This window comes from Physella acuta, unplaced genomic scaffold (genome assembly GCF_028476545.2).
Source record: "Physella acuta isolate Inbredline_101_S28 unplaced genomic scaffold, ASM2847654v3 ptg000662l, whole genome shotgun sequence".
In the NCBI taxonomy this organism is placed as follows: Eukaryota; Metazoa; Mollusca; class Gastropoda; family Physidae; genus Physella; species Physella acuta.
In genome coordinates, this window is record NW_026732181.1 from 397,078 (window position 1) to 418,101 (window position 21,024).

The following is a 21,024-nucleotide window of genomic DNA, read 5'->3' on the forward strand; positions in this document are numbered from 1 at the left end:
GCAACTTTGAGGTGGGGGGGGGGGGGGTTGTAAGCTGAAGGTGTTGCGTCATTTTAGGGGGGGGGGTCTGGCTTTTTGTGACGACGTGTGACGGAGGGGAGGGGGGGGGGGAAGTAAAAATCGTCAAAAAAAGCGTGACGTCATTTATGGATGACCCCTTATAGCTTTGCGTTGTACACTAAACAAGCATGTCCGTATTTAACACAACTGTAGCTGTAACAATTTAATTCATAGATTTCATATCGTACAAGATTTTTTTTTAAATCTCAACTTAGTGATGAATATATCCATAAACTTAAACATTTTCTCCCCACATAAAAATATAAAAATTGAACATTTAAAATTATAAAATTCGATGTTAGAATATCTGTTGTATATCTCAAGTCTTTGAGGGCCCACCCTAAAGTTATGTATTTACACAGCTACTATCATGCTTACATACACATTTCAAACTAAAATTAATTTAAAAAAAAGAATTTACTATTGCAAAATGTTTTTATTAAACGGGCTATAATATAAAAATATATAAAAATGTAAACAGGCATCAAGAAGGAACGTTAGTCAGTCTACGTCATTCTCTAGGGGTGTCAGTTGTATGTCAAGGTCAATGATTTTTGTTGTCACTGGTCAGTCCGTATCTAGCCCTAGTCTAACACAGTCAAAGTTTGAAAACTCAATGACAGTTGCAAGTTCGTGTAGACCCAGCAAACTATTAGCCAATACATGTAAAACATTTTTTTAAACATGTACTATTTGACTAATCCTAATCCTAATCCTTACATGTAGTCTACTATTTAACGGCGTTGTCCTTTAACTCCGGCAGTTCGTGGCTGGGGTCAACATAGCTGGACCTAACACAGGAGAACTGGTATCCTCCACCAGTGAAGCGGACGTTCTTGGTTGCCAGGTTGGCTCGTATAGTCGGCACAATTTTGGTTTGTCTGTGGCCAGAAAAATATTTGTTTTTAATTTTATTTTCTTGTTCACAGCTGAAAATATTTTTGTATATAGTAAAATGATACTTAATATTTGAGTAAATACATCTACATCGAGCTAGATATATAGTTTTTGTCTTTGACAAAAGGTACTGATTATGTCTAGTAATAGAATGGGTAAAGTTAGAGACCAGTTCAAGTTATAGAATGGGTAAGGTTATATACTAGGTCTATTTATAGACTAGGTCGTTATAGACCAGGTCAGGATTTCTTCCAGAATTTTTTCACCGTGAGGGGGAGGGGGGACACCTGATATTTTCGGGGGGACGGACTAAATTTTCCGGGGGGGGGGGGGGGGGGGCGTACACTGATGAAATTATGTTTTCTATATAAAATATACATTTAATTTCGAACGGGGGAGGGGGGTGGTGGGCGGTGTTTCCCCCCCCCCCCCCCCCCCCACCCCCTTCCCCGACGACATGCCCTGGAAGAAACACTGGACCAGGTTTAGTCATAGACTAAACTCTATCAACGATTGGACTCACGTAGATTTCCGTTTAAAATGAGCCACAACTTCTTTAGACGTCCTCAGCTCCTCTAAAAGTTTTTCTTGTGTTTCTTTCTTTTCATTTAGGTCGAATTTGGCCACATTTAATTCGGCGATTAGGGCCTGCATGATTAAAAACTATATAAAATGTTTATCATATACAAGTAAATAATTTTAAAAAGTTACGACTGCATCAGTACAGAGTTAAATTGTTCGATGTAAGAGGTTGATCTTTTGGCTTATAGTAACAAAACCGTCTGTCATATTATAAATGTGTCGGAGAAGAAAATATAACCAGCGGGCTGGAGATAAACGATGGGAGGCTAGGAACAAACCCTAACCCTAACCCTAGGAATAAACCCTAACCTTAACCCTAGGAACAAACCCTAACCCTAGGAACAAACCCTAACCCTAACCCTAGGAACAAACCCTAACCCTAGGAATAAACCCTAACCCTAACCCTAGGAACAAACCCTAACCCTAACCCTAGGAACAAACCCTAACCCTAACCCTAGGAACAAACCCTAACCTTAACCCTAGGAACAAACCCTAACCCTAACCCTAGGAACAAACCCTAACCCTAGGAACAAACCCTAACCCTAACCCTAGGAACAAACCCTAACCCTAACCCTAGGAACAAACCCTAACCCTAACCCTAGGAACAAACCCTAACCCTAACCCTAGGAACAAACCGACGCTGGATTCGTCCATGTATGTGTAATAAAAAGATTCGTAAGCACCGCCTTCCAACGACTCTAAACAATATGCATGCAGTCCATTATCGTAATTAGACCCACTCCCCCACCCCCACCAATTAATCTATAGACGCCCTTCCTTCTTCCCCCCCCCCCATCCATTCCCCACGATGGTTTCCCAAAATTAAAGTTATCTCAAATTAAAATACAGCTCTAGTCTCTATATACTTAAAAATTTAAATGCACGCCCCTCCAAATAGCTCAGGTGGCTATGGTGTGAACAGTCCCTGTGAGAAATTACCGTCTAATTAATTAAAATGATTAAAACTATATCTTTGTTTTAACAAGATTTGGATTACCTTAATTTCTTTATTTTTCTTTCGTATATTTGTCTTGGCTTCATATAGTTCCTTGCCACATTCAATGCCAGGTCGTCTTGACAGGAGTATTTTAAACTAAAATGTATGTAGATATATTTAAATATTTGCTGCATAATCTGTTAAATAGCTCTATAATTACTTCATGAGCAGCAAAATATACAACACTATTTCAATAATTTTTTCTGCTACCCGCTTCTTTAGACCAGCCAGTTGTGTAATGTCTACTACCTCCTTCTTTAGACCAACCAGTCGTGTAATGTCTACTACCTCCTTCTTTAGACCAACCAGTTGTGTAATGTCTACTACCTCCTTCTTTAGACCAACCAGTTGTGTAATGTCTACTACCTCCTTCTTTAGACCAACCAGTTGTGTAATGTCTACTACCTCCTTCTTTAGACCAACCAGTTGTGTAATGTCTACTACCTCCTTCTTTAGACCAGCCAGTTGTGTAATGTCTACTACCTCCTTCTTTAGACCAGCCAGTTGTGTAATGTCTACTACCTCCTTCTTTAGACCAACCAGTTGTGTAATGTCTACTACCTCCTTCTTTAGACCAACCAGTTGTGTAATGTCTACTACCTCCTTCTTTAGACCAACCAGTTGTGTAATGTCTACTACCTCCTTCTTTAGACCAACCAGTCGTGTAATGTCTACTACCTCCTTCTTTAGACCAGCAAGTTGTGTAATGTCTACTATCTCCTTCTTTAGACTAGCCTGTTGTGTAAGGTATGTGACTCTCTATATTTGACCGACTTACTTGCATGATCTCTTGGTCTCTACTCATAATTACTTTATCCTTCTCCTCAACCTCTGTATATTTGGTGAGTAAAATTTTCTGGAGTTTTTGAATTTTCAAAATCATTTCGTATTCGCTTACATTCGCGTGCTAAAAAAAAGGAAAAGTTTTATTAGCAATATTATAATCACGTGAATATCTTAATTTAACGTGTACAGATAATAAATGAAACATAGGCTAAGTAAAAATCGGTCCCAAAGAAATGGTCAAAAGTTCCCTCGACCATTAATGTAAGCAAACACAAGTACGACAGAGAGATATCAAGTTAAATAAAAGATTAAACAAAATCAACACTAATAAACTAGAGTTTAACCCTAACCCTAACACTAATAAACTAGAGTTTAACCCTAACCCTAACACTAATAAACTAGAGTTTAACCCTAACCCTAACACTAATAAACTAGAGTTTAACCCTAACCCTAACACTAATAAACTAGATTACTTCCACTTTTTAGTAATGCTATTGTATGTACACATTGAGAAATATGCGATTTGACTACCAACCATGATGTAACGGTTTAAGTGGGGGACTGTTAACTTCATCTGCTCTATGGCAACTCGTTTGTCCTGCTCAAGTTGTAGCAGACGGGTGGTTTCCACTAGTTCAGACCTGAGTCAAGGGAGAAAATAAATCACGTCGAACTTCAACACCGGCAAAAAGATCACGTCAAATACTAGCATAAGGATCACGTCAAACTCGAACACTAACAAAAATATCACGTCAAATTTCAATACAAACACCAGAACAAGGATCACGTTAAATTACACTACCATTACCAGGAGGAAAATTAATCTATATATATAATTCTGTTCTTGGATACCCTAGAAAACACCAAGCTGTAAGCGTGCCTAGCAGTTCCCTCTCTTCCTCTCTAGGCATATCCCTACCACCCTCACCCCACATGGTCTGGTGAGCTGTGGTTCACGCTAAATCTTTACAATCGTAGAGCCGGGTTTAGTGATGGCTATTAGATAATTTAGTTTGAAACGATTTTAAACTTAGGGGAGGTAACTAAGAGGAGGCTGCGTTCACGGGGGTGGGGGTGTAGGGTAGGGGTTGGGGGCAAGGAGGGTGGGGGTAGTATCGTCCTTAACAACCTACTGATAGTGTTTTAAAGCAAATATTTTCAGTGGCAGCACTGGTACTGTCGAATTCACAAATTATGAATTACTGAAAAGTAGAAAATAAAACAACTAAATAGCGGCATATGATACGCCGCGGGTCGGCTCGTGTTCTATATTTTACCTAGTTACATAATGAACTCTCGCAAACAAAACCTGAATGTGTTCTTTAATATTTGCTATGGGTTGTTGATATAAAAGAAATGACAAAACTAGTCCTAGTTATTAATTGGAACAAAAGTAACGGTCTCACCTTAACTCTTTATTTAAAGATTCTGTGTACATGTAAGACTTTAACTTTCGCCTGAGGTTTTTTATTTCAATTTTTAACAGCCGCATGTCTTGGTACTGACCATAGATTTCCAGAAAACCTGAAAGTTCACAATTTAAATATTTTCAGACATTCAGACTGTGTCATTAATATAAACATGTAATACGTTTGTAGATACAATGTAGGCCATAGCCTTTGATAAAATATACCCGTAAATGTATTCTGTTCAAATACTCATTGTCTTTTCGAAATTATATTTGGAAAGTGTACGTTTAAAGTTTCTCTGTAAAAGCTAATGCAACCAAAATACATTTTTATCAGTCACCTGTTTTTAGCATTCCTTTCATAATGTTCATTTTCTTGACCATCAGGTCCGCTTCAGTTTTCCATTTTATTACCAAAGCCCCAAGAAAATCTCTTTCTGTTCTGATCTACGAGTTAGAAAATTATTGAATTACTCTAATAATGAAGTTGCTTCGGGAAACAAATAAGTCATCTTTGTATTGGAATTGTTAACACAAAATCTAGCCAATAGCTGAAAAAATGAAGTTAATAATGCCCCAAACAACATGACCCTTTTTATTAACCCAAACTTGACAAATCTAATCCGTACAAACCTTATCGTACTTCTAATCCGTACAAATCTTATCGTACTTCTAATCCGTACAAATCTTATCGTACTTCTAATCCGTACAAACCTTATCGTACTTCTAATCCGTACAAACCTTATCGTACTTCTAATCCGTACAAACCTTATCGTACTTCTAATCCGTACAAACCTTATCGTACTTCTAATCCGTACAAACCTTATCGTACTTCTAATCCGTACAAACCTTATCGTACTTCTAATCCGTACAAACCTTATCGTACTTCTAATCCGTACAAACCTTATCGTACTTCTAATCCGTACAAACCTTATCGTACTTCTAATCCGTACAAACCTTATCGTACTTCTAATCCGTACAAACCTTATCGTACTTCTAATCCGTACAAACCTTATCGTACTTCTAATCCGTACAAACCTTACCGTACTTCTAATCCGTACAAACCTTATCGTACTTCTAATCCGTACAAACCTTATCGTACTTCTAATCCGTACAAACCTTATCGTACTTCTAATCCGTACAAACCTTATCGTACTTCTAATCCGTACAAACCTTATCGTACTTCTAATCCGTACAAACCTTATCGTACTTCTAATCCGTACAAACCTTATCGTACTTCTAAACCGTACAAACCTTATCGTACTTCTAATCCGTACAAACCTTATCGTACTTCTAATCCGTACAAACCTTATCGTACTTCTAATCCGTACAAACCTTACCGTACTTCTAATCCGTACAAACCTTATCGTAGTTTCTCCGGAGGACCAAATGTTCCTCGTCCACCTCACGGAGCACGTGAATCAAGTGGGCCGTCTCGTGCTTCTCATTCTCCAAAGATTTGATGAAATTTTTCACCAAGAGTTTCTGGGCATAAACTTCCTCAGAGAGCCTCATAATCTCATGCAGACGTTTGGCGTCCCTTTGTTTCAGTAGCTGTAAGACGTGGTTACATCAGGCCAGGTCGAATGGGAACATCACGTGATAGCAATAACACTTTACAGTACAGGATTAACTTTTAAAAGTAAAAAAAAAATATTTAAATATACTTGTACCATAATAAATTTAAAGTGCATCGTATTGTTTAAAAAAAAATACATACAATTAAATTAGTCTCTGTTTTCTCGGATATTTTATAGATGGATTCTTTCTCAGCTTCCGTAAATTTCAGCATATATTTTAACATATTAAACAGCTCCTGTCAAAGGAAAAATAAAATTTTGTAGACGAACACATAAAAATAATAGAAGAATTTTGCTGGTCGTACAAGCATTGCGGTAGGCAGGGGTCTCCAAACTACGGCCCGCGGGCCGGATGCGGCCCGCGAAGTCCTCTCATCCGGCCCGCGGAGATCTTTTTCTCCAAGGAAAAATCGTTTGTCGGTGATTGCTAAGGAAATTTGCCCAGAAAAATCAAAGAAATGCCTTGAAGAAACTGGCCCCCGAACTGAAATTTGATATTTAATGCGGCCCTCGGACTGAAAAGTTTGGAGACCCCTGCCGGGTATAGGGTAGTAAGTTAACGGTAATGAGTGTTAATATTCGCGCAAAATATATTGGGCATATGAAAGAAAATACTGGGGACAAATCAAATGACTGAGGACAAATCAAATGACTGGGGACAAATCAAATTACTGGGGACAAATCAAATGACTGGGGACAAATCAAATGACTGGGGACAAATCAAATGACTTCAACAGTTATTTGTATTTATTCTCATGTTTTTTTAGCCTCCACTACTACAGTGCCCAACACAATGTGAAACATCACTTTAGTAGAATTTTTAAATCTCAACTCACCGATTGTGTGTGGGCCTCAACTCACAGATTGTGTGGGTCTCAATTCAACGATTGTGTGGGTCTCAACTCACCGATTGTGTGTGGGCCTCAGTAACGGCCTCAGCATTTTTCTGCCTCAGTTGCAACATTCCGTCTTTTGTATTTTTTAAAAGCAGCTCCAGTTTTTTGGCATTGACCACCAGAGAATCATTTTTAGAATCCTGGACACGAATCGTGTCCTCGTGTTGTCGACACTGAAATGGACATCCCATCAGTATGGAAATATTTTCGTTATGGTAAGTGCTTTTATATTTTAAAATGTTGTGTTAAGTTATCCTTTTCTTCTAACTCATATTTTATCTTTTTGTTTAATTATAAGTTTAAAAATTGACTTTTATGTTTTTAAATGTGTCAGCTAGTGATAATGATGTTCCCTTGTCATTTACAACCGTCCTTACCACAACTTCTAAGTGCCGTATCATGTTACTCTTGTCCAAACTTTCGCCACAACAGTCCTCCCACCGCCTGACCACCACCTTCAGGTCTGAGACGATCTTGTTCAGGTTTTTGGCCAGGGCCTCCATGTTTGTCCTGGCCGTGTTGAGTAAATTCTTTTGTTGGTTGGCCACATCAGAAAAACTGTTGATTTTCTGTGGACCGTGTAACATGTCAGTGCGGAGTTCGTTTCATCTCGGCGGTTGTTTGGGGTCAAATAGGAGAGCGTGTTAATGTTATGTCGTTTTAGCTTAAGAAAATTCTTATTTCTACATACAGCAAGTCCAACAAGGGTAAACTTGTTATTGTATGTACAGATCAAATGTAAGTAAAATATTAGTGTTGACAAAACCTTGTACAACAACCATACCATAACCCTCACCCTCACACTCACCCTTACCCTTACCCTTACCCTTACCCTTACCCTTACCCTTACCCTTACCCTTACCCTTACCCTTACCCTTACCCTAACCCTTACCCTTACCCTTACCCTTACCCTTACCCTTACCCTTACCCTTACCCTTACCCCAACTTTATCCTAACCCAAACGAAAAACATCCTACCGCCTCATCAACAAAAATTCTGGTATTCAAACATTTAATTTCTCTCTGACAGGATTCTTGTTTCTTTTCCATTCTGTTTTCAACTGTCAAAGTGATTCAACAACTTAGTGGTCAAGTATGAACATTGTAATATGACTTTAAAAATACCAGTTAATTATTTAATTTGTATCAATCATAAGGTAAACAAATAGAAAACGAAATTGGTGTGTACATCGCGATAGACAAATCACTCAACAAAAGCGAGCCAATACATGAATAATGTGAAATAAAATTTGACGTTTATAAACAACACAATGATATATACGTACTCACACACACACAGATACACACACACGCACACACAGAGACACCCGACCTAGTGACGCCATTGACCACACTAACTGATACTCTATTAAATGCCCCTATACTAACGATACTGGTACTTTATTAAATGTCCCAATACTAACGATACTGGTACTTTATTAAATGTCCCAATACTAACGATACTGGTACTTTATTAAATGTCCCAATACTAACGATACTGGTACTTTATTAAATGCCCCAATACTAACGATACTGGTACTTTATTAAATGTCCCAATACTAACGATACTGGTACTTTATTAAATGCCCCAATACTAACGATACTGGTACTTTATTAAATGTCCCAATACTAACGATACTGGTACTTTATTAAATGCCCCAATACTAACGATACTGGTACTTTATTAAATGCTCCAATACTAACGATACAGGTACTTTATTAAATGCCCCAATACTAACGATACTGGTACTTTATTAAATGCCCCAATACTAACGATACTGGTACTTTATTAAATGCCACAATGCTAACGATACTGGTACTTTATTAAATGCCCCAATACTAACGATACTCATTGATTGACCCAATTTTTTACAGCTAGAATTAAATTTATCCTCTCAATAATAGAAAATTAGAAAACATTTCGATACAGAAAAAAATTACCTAAATTACTGCAGTGAATAGTGTGTTGTAGTTTCCGAATTTCTTCCTGAAGATTTTTTATTTCATCATCTCGTTTGAAGATTCTTTTATTTAAAGATCTGTACGAACAAAGCAAAGAATATGTTTACATTTAAAAATAATTCTCACTTCTTATAACGATGGGAAAAAACAATGCATATCGACTTTGAAACCCTAGCCGTTAAGTAAAAATGTATAGACACTAAACTGTAATATCATAACCCTTACAGTTCAGGTAACAACGTGTATCAACTTTAAAACCCTAACCCTTACCTTAACTGCGGAGTAGAAAAATATCTACATCAACTTACTCGAGTTGTCCTTTACACATAACTGCCTCCAACTTTTCTTTATTAATATTTTCAGTGAGAACCTAATAAAAAAAACAATTCATTTACGCATGTTTATATTTCTAGACATATTGATGAGGGATGGCGTGGACCGCAGGTAGAGCGAACGACTGTCATCCTAAAGCTTGCGAGAGCAAATCTCGTATGACGTGTCTGAGTTTAGATTAGGGAAAGTAGGGGCGGCTGGACATAGTGGAGAACACATAAAGCTAAGCTCTATAACCACACCCAGATGTACACATCCAATCAATACACCCACCTGTACACATCCAATCAACACCCAGATGTACACATCCAATCAACACACCAGCTGTACACATCCAATCAACACACCAGATGTACACATCCAATCAACACACCAGATGTACACATCCAATCAACACCCAGATTTACACATCCAATCAACACACCCACCTGTACACATCCAATCAACACACCCACCTGTACACATCCAATCAACACACCCACCTCTACACATCCAATCAACACACCAGATGTACACATCCAATCAACACACCAGATGTACACATCCAATCAACACACCAGATGTACACATCCGATCAACAAACCAGATGTACACATCCAATCAACACACCCACCTGTACACATCCAATCAACACACCAGATGTACACATCCAATCAACACACCAGATGTACACATCCAATCAACACACCCACCTGTACACATCCAATCAACACACCAGATGTACACATCCAATCAACACACCCACCTGTACACATCCAATCAACACACCAGATGTACACATCCAATCAACACACCAGATGTACACATCCAATCAACACACCCACCTGTACACATCCAATCAACACACCCACCTCTACACATCCAATCAACACACCAGATGTACACATCCAATCAACACACCAGATGTACACATCCAATCAACACACCCACCTGTACACATCCAATCAACACCCACCTGTACACATACAATCAACACCACCTGTACACATCCAATCAACACACCCACCTGTACACATCCAATCAACACACCAGATGTACACATCCAATCAAAACACCAGATGTACACATCCAATCAACACACCAGATGTACACATCCAATCAACACACCAGATGTACACATCCGATCAACACACCCAGATTTACAGATCCGATCAACACACCAGATGTACACATCCAATCAACACACCCACCTGTACACATCCAATCAACACACCCACCTCTACACATCCAATCAACACACCAGATGTACACATCCAATCAACACACCCACCTGTACACATCCAATCAACACACCAGATGTACACATCCAATCAACACACCAGATGTACACATACAATCAACACCAGATGTACACATCCAATCAACACACCCAGATTTACAGATCCAATCAACACACCAGATGTACATATCCAATCAACACACCCACCTGTACACATCCAATCAACACACCCACCTCTACACATCCAATCAACACACCAGATGTACACATCCAATCAACACACCCACTTGTACACATCCAATCAACACACCAGATGTACACAACCAATCAACACACCAGATGTACACATACAATCAACACCAGATGTACACATCCAATCAACACACCAGATGTACACATCCAATCAACACACCAGATGTACACATACAATCAACACACCAGATGTACACATACAATAAACACACCAGATGTACACATCCAATCAACACACCCACCTGTACACATCCAATCAACACACCCACCTCTACACATCCAATCAACACACCAGATGTACACATCCAATCAACACACCCACTTGTACACATCCAATCAACACACCAGATGTACACAACCAATCAACACACCAGATGTACACATACAATCAACACCAGATGTACACATCCAATCAACACACCAGATGTACACATCCAATCAACACACCAGATGTACACATACAATCAACACACCAGATGTACACATACAATCAACACACCAGATGTACACATCCAATCAACACACCCACTTGTACACATACAATCAACACACCAGATGTACACAACCAATCAACACACCCAGATTTACAGATCCAATCAACACACCAGATGTACACATCCAATCAACACACCTACCTGTACACATCCAATCAACACACCCACCTCTACACATCCAATCAACACACCAGATGTACACATCCAATCAACACACCCACTTGTACACATCCAATCAACACACCAGATGTACACAACCAATCAACACACCAGATGTACACATCCAATCAACACACCAGATGTACACATCCAATCAACACACCAGATGTACACATACAATCAACACTAGATGTACACATCCAATCAACACACCCAGATTTACAGATCCAATCAACACTAGATGTACACATCAAGTCGACGTAAAATGTATTGACCGTATGTAAATAGTTTGTATTTCTGTTTGCACGTTGACATTTATATTTAAAGAATTTGTTTTACTTGACATAAGTTGACGGTGTAGAAGAAGTTTCTAACCATCACAAAAAAAAACCGGCAAACGCATGTTTAAATTGCAAGTAAAATAATCTTGCAAACACAACGGAATGACACATTACAATCAAAATGTGTTGTTGTAGTAGAAATCTTTTCACTAGTAACAAACCAAAAAAAAATTTACTTTTGTTTTGTGTATTAAACCTTAACGCTAACCTTTTTTTGTCGATCAGCGCGGGAAAGACTCAACTTGAGATCGGCGATTACAGCTCCAGCTTTTTCTATCTCCTTCTCTCTCAGACGATATCTGTTTAACTGGTTGTTTAATTTGTCCTCCAGCCGGTTACATTTGCTCTAGATCAAACACGTTGTGGTCATGTTATCAACACATTTCACTTGCCATACACAACAAAGAACAAAAAAGGTCCTCAGAGTAAATAAAAACTACCTTGAATGTCATTAAGGTCTTCTTGATGACCTGCAGATTGTACTTGCTGGCGTTGACCTGGCACCCTAACGACTCGATCGTCTTGGTCTTGATCTTTAACTCTGCTTTAGTGTCGGCCCTTTCCATGTACAGCTTGTCCAGTTGTTTGGTCAGTGCTTCAACTCGGTGTCTGTGACGGTCAGGGGCGGCAACCAACTGAAAGGTCGATAATCTATCAACAACTTTTTTCTTCAGTTAAAGACAGTACATAATTTATTGGTTCTGGGGTTATTTTTAAAACAATTTTACTGAACTAAAAGACTACATGGCTGCAATAATATTTACTATAATACCTACTTTATGTTAACTCAATTATGGATATTAGATTTGTTAAATATTCTTAATATGGAGTTCATTATGTACGAATTAATTAGAAAGCCAAATTTTTTTGAGTATTTAATGTTAACCAATTGCTGTTGTACAAAGAATAATTTGACTGTTTAAAAATTACAAATAACGCCTTCTACAAATCACGAGCTACGAAATGAAATATACTTTTCCTACCCAACCTGACGAATTAATCCAAAACCTAATCATCCATATCCAATTAACTTATTGTATTAAGTCGTCCTAACTGATCCTCTCCACTACCTTTTGCATCAATTCCTCCCAGTTTACCTTAACCCTAACCCTACACCTAACCCACTTTACCTTAACCCACTTTACCTTAACCCACTTTACCTTAACCCTAACCCTAACCCGACCTTTTGCATCAATTCCTCCTGAGCTTTGTCCGCAGCCTGACCGTCCCTGATTGCCTTCTGCTGTGTGTTGATGAGTTGCTCCGTTATTTCTGCTATAGCCCGATCTTTGGCCAGATTCGATTCTTCCAGTTCTTCCAACACTTGCCTGACATTACCGAATTGTTTGCGGATTTTAATAGTATATTATACATTCTCTACATTAACAATAGACTGACCAAATTCTATACTTTTATCTCCGTTTCAATTTTTGTGGGATATATTGAATTGCAATATTTTCTTGCGTTGTTTTTGTTAAATGATTGACTGTTTATGAAGACTATATGAAGGAAATGTGAGGTTACCCATCTATATGACATTTGTATTGCGTCATGATGTGACTTTATATTTGTATCATTACTTTTAAACTTGAAATTGCTTTAATTTACCGACTTAAGATAACAGAGACCTAAGTAACTTACAGCAGAATGTGGGGACAAAAAAAAACACCTGATAGATCACATAAGACAGTAACCACTAAATTCTGTTACAATTGAGGGAGACGAACAAAGTTTACACATACTCCAACTTTTTTCTTTGCTTGATCTCCTCCATCATTTTTTTATTTGCCCGTTTTAAACTGGTTATTGTAGTATCCATGGTCTTTAGGTCTGTTTTAATACTATTTAACTCGGCCAAATATTCATTGCCCACCTAGGAAACATAAACATCATTTATCTAAGTATCTTCCATACAAAGTCAAATATTTCAGGTTAAACCTAACGCTAAACCAGCTCACGCTACTAACCCAATGCCCAATGATGATCAACCTAACCGTAACCCAATCTACAGTAATGGTCAACACTATAAAAGTATTTTCTTGATGGGTCGTCCATAAATGATGTCCAACTCCTGGGGTTTAGGCGGGGAATGGGGGGGGGGGGGGGAGTCAGAAAGTGTGACGTGACACCGTTGCTTTTTTTTTAAAAAATAATTTTAATCTGATTCTTAACCGTTTTTTTTTTCGCGTTTTTGAAACCTTTTTTTTTTTAAATTGTATTAGAAATTGTTTACTATACTTGTTGTAGGCCGAGCTAAATCAATATTTTAGAAATAAATTGATATTTTAAAAAGAATAAAACTGCAATATTGAGGGGGATTGTGGGCTGAGGTGTTGGCATGTGTGGCGGTGTGGAGGGGATGACGTAAAAATCGGTCAAAAAAGCGTGACGTTATGTACGGATGACCTCTTACCTCCTCGGCATCATTTCGCTCCTTGCGCCACCTGTCGGCTAAATACAGCACCTTGACCACTCTGGGATCACGCCGTAGCTTCGTGGCCAATTCTTGAACTTCCGCTTCCCGTTTGGTCAACCTTTTCTATAACAAACATTGATAGACGACATCAGATGGGATAATATTGATCTTAATGTTAACATGCTGAGAATAAAACAAGATGTAGAGAAACTTTAGTGGCGTACAAGTCTTAGAATTCTATTAAGGACGAATCGACCAATTAGCGTAAAAGCCACAACAGTACGTTTTCCAGGAGCATATCCAGGGTCTGGGGTAGTCACTCTTCATGTTTTCAAATTATACAGTCGCTAAACTAACTCACATTCTTCAAATACATAACATGTACAATATCTGCTCAAGTTTTTTGTTGCGTGGTTCAATATCGTTTGGGTAAGATGTGTCTACCATGGCTTAACAGCTTGTGTAATTTGTAGGAAAAGTTGTTGTTGGGTTGATTATATTTCAAATCATTCCAACTCCTAATAAGTTGTTTGCATCTCTTGACTTAAGAAAGTCTTGTATATGCCAAAATGAGGCTGTCAGTTTTTTGCACCGTTTTCTACCTATCTTTCCCGTTGTATTGGTCGTTTGTACTCTATATATATAATTCTCTTCATGGGGACCATGCGAGACACCCCGAACACCTGATGTAAGGTAATATAAACATAGGTAGTGTAGAGTAAGAATATATAAACATAGGTAGTGTAGAGTAAGAATATATAAACATAGGTAGTGTCCAGTAAGATTTTCAAAGGGCGAGGAGAGCTCAATAAAGGCTAGAACATTAGGATTAGAACATGTTAATTACCAGGCGCAATGGACACATTAAAAAATTAAAAACTTTAACCCAAACAATAGCCTATTTCACTATTCTATAATCCCTATCATTCATGTGTAAACACCGTTTAACCTCAGGCTATACGTAAGTCGACTGAGATATTTTTAACCCTAAGCCTTAAACCCTTACCTTAATTTCGTTTTCATTTATTCTGGCTTGGCTCAATATTTCACACAATTTTCTGAATTCACTTTTCACTATAGGCAACGTGAAACAGCCTTCGATGCGGGCCAGAATCTAGAAAATAAAACATGTTATTGGTATAAACTTTTGCTTATATTAATTCAATACAAAATTTATGACTTGGTTTTAAAAATCGTTCAACAAATTTATATCGTTACAATTAAGTATAATTGTTAAATATTATTTATTAATTTATTTCTGTAAAAACATTTAGAAAGATATTATGAAAACACAAAGCGAATCTTAAAAGAACAAATGTAAATAAATTCCTTCCGTCACCTTTTTGTGCATTTCTTCAATATCAGGGAACGGTGTGATCAAGAGTTCGTCCATCTCCATCTCGACTAGACCTTCCTCGTAGATGTCCTTCAGCTCAGCAGACAACGAGTAGAGGATCCTCTGGTCTTGGGACGACTTGGCCGGCTATTGAAACCAGCAAGGAAAAACTTTTTCAATGTTGTAATACAAAAAATTAAATTTTGTTTTTATGTTTTCCTTGATATTTCGGTCTGTAAAAAGTATATTTTACCTACACACGTATTTGTCAATCATAAAAATCTTCAGGAGCATGTGTTAAATAATGTAATTACTAAAAGTGACTAAAAACTGAAAAGTTAAATTTAAATTGTTTCAACCATAATTGTTAAACGTTTTTTTTTTATTTACAATCAGCCGGGTGCTATATAAACGTGTATCTTAAATTTACAGTCAACCGAGGTTTTTATAACCCTAACAAAAACCAGTGGTTTTATAACCTTAACCAAACAAGGATTTATATAACCCTAACCAAAACAGTGGTTCTATTCCCGAATCCATACCTCAGCAACAATCTCAGTATTTGAGCGTGTGGGGGTTTCTTTAATTTCCTTAGGTTCATTAGGTTCATCTTCTACAACATCATCTTCTTGGTCCTCGTCTTCATCGCTCTCGTCCGCACCATTAACCACATCTAATCAAACATCAACTTTATCAAAACTTAACCCTAACCTTATCCCAACATCCACTCTATCAATACCTAACCCTAACCTTAACCCAACATCCACTCTACCTAACCCTAACCTTAACCCAACAATACATATATCTAAGCTAACCATCTAATCAAACATCAACTCTTTCAATACTTAACCCTAACTCTGACAATCAACATCAGTAATGACATAAAATCATGTGTATATAGAAATGACAAAATTGGTTATGTTATATCATGTGCTCGAATATTTTTAATTACTTCAAAGTATTTTTGTGCTGAATTACTTTTATAAATTCGAAAAAATTATAAGACCAACTATATAACGATCAACTAATATATTAGATGAACTTACTGGACTTGGATTGTTCAACCGTAGTATCACTCTGAAAAAAAAAATTAGGGCCTCCAATTTATTTTGAAGGAATAAGTTGGTCGTCAGAAATATTTAAATGGAATTTCTAAATATAATTGGTAATTTTGTATTGTTACAATAATTATAGTAAGCCTTAGACTATTATGATTCTAAGGTTGTAAAAAAATTATATAACATTATACCTAAGGCTACGTTTTTAAAAAAATGCTTGACCTTAAATGACTTTGCAAGTTCTGTGGCTAAGGGGAGGGGGATACATAAGCTGTCTCTCTTTTTTTTATTATTTTTTTGTGTTTTTATTTAGTCTGCAGTTCTATCCTTTTGATAACCATTTTTAAAAAGATATTTTTTAACCGCAATGCATGAAAACCCGGCATTCCATAGAATACCTAGGCAATGTATGCAATACTTGTTCTATGTTTTAGGTAAAGTATGGCATAAAATAAAGCATTACATAAAATGCCTAGCCTTTATATAGAATGCCAAGAACTGCTCAGGGTTTGGGTTAAATAACAAACAGGCAAAAATAAAAATAAACAACAGAAAATGAACAACAGAAAATCTTTATTGAAAGAACAAATGAATCAGAATTATCACTTACTATTTGTTGCGACACGGAAGACTAGAATGGAATTTTTAATTGCACTTAATTATCTTTCTAACCCTTACCCTTTCCCTAACCCTAACCTCCACCCCACTGCAGGGGGGTACACATAACCCTAACCTCCACCCCACTACAGGGGGGACACATAACCCTAACGCCCTAGCCTCCACCCTATTTCAGACTGAGACCTGCAAATCTGACCAGCTACTTTCAGGCCAATGAGGCTCATAAAAAAATAAACAAGAGCAGCAATATACGACAGTAGCTAACAGAAGAACGTTATGTAATATTTTAACCTTTAACTACGGCAGTAGCTTACAGAAGAACGTTATGTAATATTTTAATCCTTTAACTACGGCAGTAGCTTACAGAAGAACGTTATGTAATATTTTAACCTTTAACTACGGCAGTAGCTTACAGAAGAACGTTATGTAATATTTTAATCCTTTAACTACGGCAGTAGCTTACAGAAGAACGTTATGTAATATTTTAACCTTTAACTACGGCAGTAGCTTACAGAAGAACGCTATGTAATATTTTAACCTTTAACTACGGCAGTAGCTTACAGAAGAACGTTATGTAATATTTTAACCTTTAACTATGGCAGTAGCTTACAGAAGAACGTTATGTAATATTTTAACCTTTAACTACGGCAGTAGCTTACAGAAGAACGTTATGTAATATTTTAACCTTTAACTACGGCAGTAGCTTACAGACGAACGTTATGTAATATTTTAACCTTTAACTACGGCGGTAAGTGCTTGGCTTGTGTTATGTAAAAGTAGAAATGTGCTTCTATAGGGTTAATTTATACCAACCATGGCTCAAGGTGGAAGCGACGACAGATTTGTATTTTTACATTTTTTTTTTTTAAACATGAACTTGTCGAGAACCCTTTAGCGAGGGTTTTTGTGCAGCCATTTTGATTACGGTTTAGATGTTGCTCGTAATTAACTTACATCATTCAATTCTTAAAACATCCTCTCCACGTGTTATAATTACAAACGATACATTGTGTAATAAAACACATTTTTAAAACGATTTTTAATAATTGTTAGTTCGGATGATAACATTCTTTTATATGTAAGAAATATTTGCCAATATTTGCGAATGGGAGGTGGCTATTTTTGTTTCAGTCCCGCAAATGAATCGAGGTTGACTATTAATTTTTCAAAAACCTTAGTACCAAAACCTTAGTGCCTTGTCCGATTTGCAGTACTTAGCTATGTTGGACTGAATAGCAACATCCCAATATTGAATAGTAGTACTAGTTAAGGAAAAAGATGGGTCGACAAGGTTCTGTGTAGACTATAAGAGACTTACGGTAGTCACCGTCTACGACGCGGAACCCATCCCAGATACACATGAGCTGTTCGCTACATTAAATAGGGCAAAATATTTTACTAAACTCGACCTTACAAAAGTGTATTGGCAGATCCCCATACTGGCCACCAGTTGTTACGTCATGATTTGGTTTCAGATAAATGACAACTCTTCGTTACTACTTTAATTACTTTTATTCCGTCTCAAATACATTCAAGCGTAGCCCTCGTCCTAATCGCTAGCAACTAACCCCCGACAATCATTCACTCCTGCTTTTATAACGCATTCGACCTTGGGATAACAATACATAAACACACCGGGGTTAACAATATTCTAGGGTGAACTCAACTCACACACGCACTCTCCCCAAAGTTTGAGACTATTCTACCGTATTCTAACCTGACCTCAACTGACCCTTAATCTAAAATTTTCCCCATTAAAGATTTCACTTTTTGTTATTAGCATAAAGTACATACAAGCATTAGACGACTAGTTACCTCTACTGCAGCTACATTGCTGGATGTGGCCTGAATCTGAGTTTTGCTCCCTTTAAGACTTCCCCTGCCGACCTTCTTACTGCCACTCATATTTCAAGTTACAGTTTACAAAATAACTGATATAATGACTAAAGTAGAGAATCTCTTCACTAACTCCAGGCTACGAGCTGTTTACAAAACATTGTTTGATGCGTAAGTGTTCGTTCAACAACAGTTTTCATTTGTGGTGTGCACAATTTTGAAGTGCAATAACTTTGGCAAGCCTTCTATTAGTTACCACACTAAATAAAGTATTGTTAGTAGTTTTTTTTAACATCAGTAGATCTGGAGTCTATATCGCCGTGCATTTAGTGTGAAATTAATGTTAACTGATGTAATCTTAATTTTCATAGAGCGGCAATTATTTCATTAATCTCGTTCTCTTTCTTGTTAAGTCACGTGTTCTTTGAATTTTGCTTTTATCTTAGAAATCAGAGAAGGCTTAATATTATTTCCGTGCGGCGTCTAAACGGCCAAGGACAAAACGGCCCCGTCAAAACGACCCCGACAAATCGGCTCCGACATAAGAGCCCCGTCAAATTGACCCCGTCAAAATGGCCAGCGACATATGGACCCCGTCATAAAGGCTCCCGACAAATAGGCTCCCGTTACACAGGCTCCCGACAAAAGGGCTCCAGTCAATAAGGCTCCTGACAAATAGGCTCCCGTCATTTTGGCTCCCGACATATAGGCTCCCGTCATTTAGTTTTTTCCACAAAACATCATGTAAACATCATGTACATCGTACATTTTCACTTCTGTGCTCGCTTTTATGCAACAGATGTTTGCTGTTGTAAATTAAACATTATCAAAATTTTAGAATTGGTAGATTTTAGCAGTTAAGGGCTTGATTTGTTTGTGAATTGATGTTGGTTCATGAAAAACAATTTCATTCAAGCATTAAAACGAGGTTAGTAGTAGTGGAGGTAGGACAAAATTGTTACTTTTATGCCAATAGTGGTCATGCCATTCATTTGTCGGGAGCCAGTATGTCGGGAGCCCATTTGTCGGTAGCCAATATGTTATGAGCCCATTTTTCTACTTAGCCCATTTGTTGTGAGCCCTTATGTTGGGTGCCAATATGTCGGGAGCCACTTTGTCGGGAGCCAGTATGTTCTGAGCCTATTTGTCGGGAACCAATAGGTCCAGAGTCCATTTGTCGTGAGCCTAAATGTCGGGAGCCCATTTGACGGGAGCCAATAAGTCGGGGTCCTTTTGACGGGGCTATTTTGACTGGGTCGTTTTGTCGAAGGTCGATTTGACGGGGTCATATTAACGGGGCGGTTGTGACGGGGCCGATTTGTCCCGGGCCGTATTGACAGGGCACCTATTATTTCAAATGGACCAAAACCCTCAACAACTATATAACGCACTCTACTCAACCATTATGTAACAAGTAAGTCAAAAATATTTTTGTCCAGCTTTGATGGTCTGCTAAAGGTATGTTGTATTTAGCAGCTGCACCGATTATCTCACCTGAAAGTTTCGGTGTTATTGTTAACAAGCAAGTCGTAAAGAACTGTCGAAGTTTTAAGCCAAAGACGTTACTTCGCTGTAATGTTTGTCAAAATGTCGGTTGTTATCACATGCGATATGTGAAGGAGGGACAGCCCCCACTTGGCCTTGTTTCCCATTAGTTCTACACATTATACGATCGCCTTTTTAAATCTTAAATTATAATTAATAATTAAACTACTCAAAAAAAAATTCATAAAAAACATTTTAATGACAAGCTTTCATGTTATAATACACTAAAAATTAGAAATTAAATTATACA

The 21,024-nt window shown here is 37.6% G+C and overlaps 1 protein-coding gene across 1 annotated transcript; it reads right to left on the reverse strand.

Annotated features, from left to right (window-relative positions):
* Positions 1-498: 498 nt before the first annotated feature.
* On the reverse strand, positions 499-19,389 carry LOC131948864 (uncharacterized). Its single transcript, XM_059310567.1, has 25 exons — positions 19,209-19,389; positions 17,386-17,406; positions 16,764-16,794; positions 16,260-16,390; positions 15,721-15,864; positions 15,388-15,495; positions 14,379-14,504; positions 13,708-13,838; positions 13,149-13,293; positions 12,406-12,600; positions 12,174-12,311; positions 9,476-9,537; positions 9,147-9,244; positions 8,184-8,266; positions 7,584-7,775; positions 7,218-7,379; positions 6,451-6,546; positions 6,093-6,284; positions 5,072-5,177; positions 4,729-4,846; positions 3,858-3,963; positions 3,315-3,443; positions 2,537-2,632; positions 1,481-1,605; positions 499-941 (listed from the first exon to the last, which is right to left on the reverse strand). Exons 1-25 carry the CDS (start codon positions 19,296-19,298, stop codon positions 791-793), a joined length of 2,976 nt encoding a protein of 991 aa, XP_059166550.1. The 5' UTR covers positions 19,299-19,389; the 3' UTR covers positions 499-790.
* Between the last annotated feature and the right edge of the window lie 1,635 nt (positions 19,390-21,024).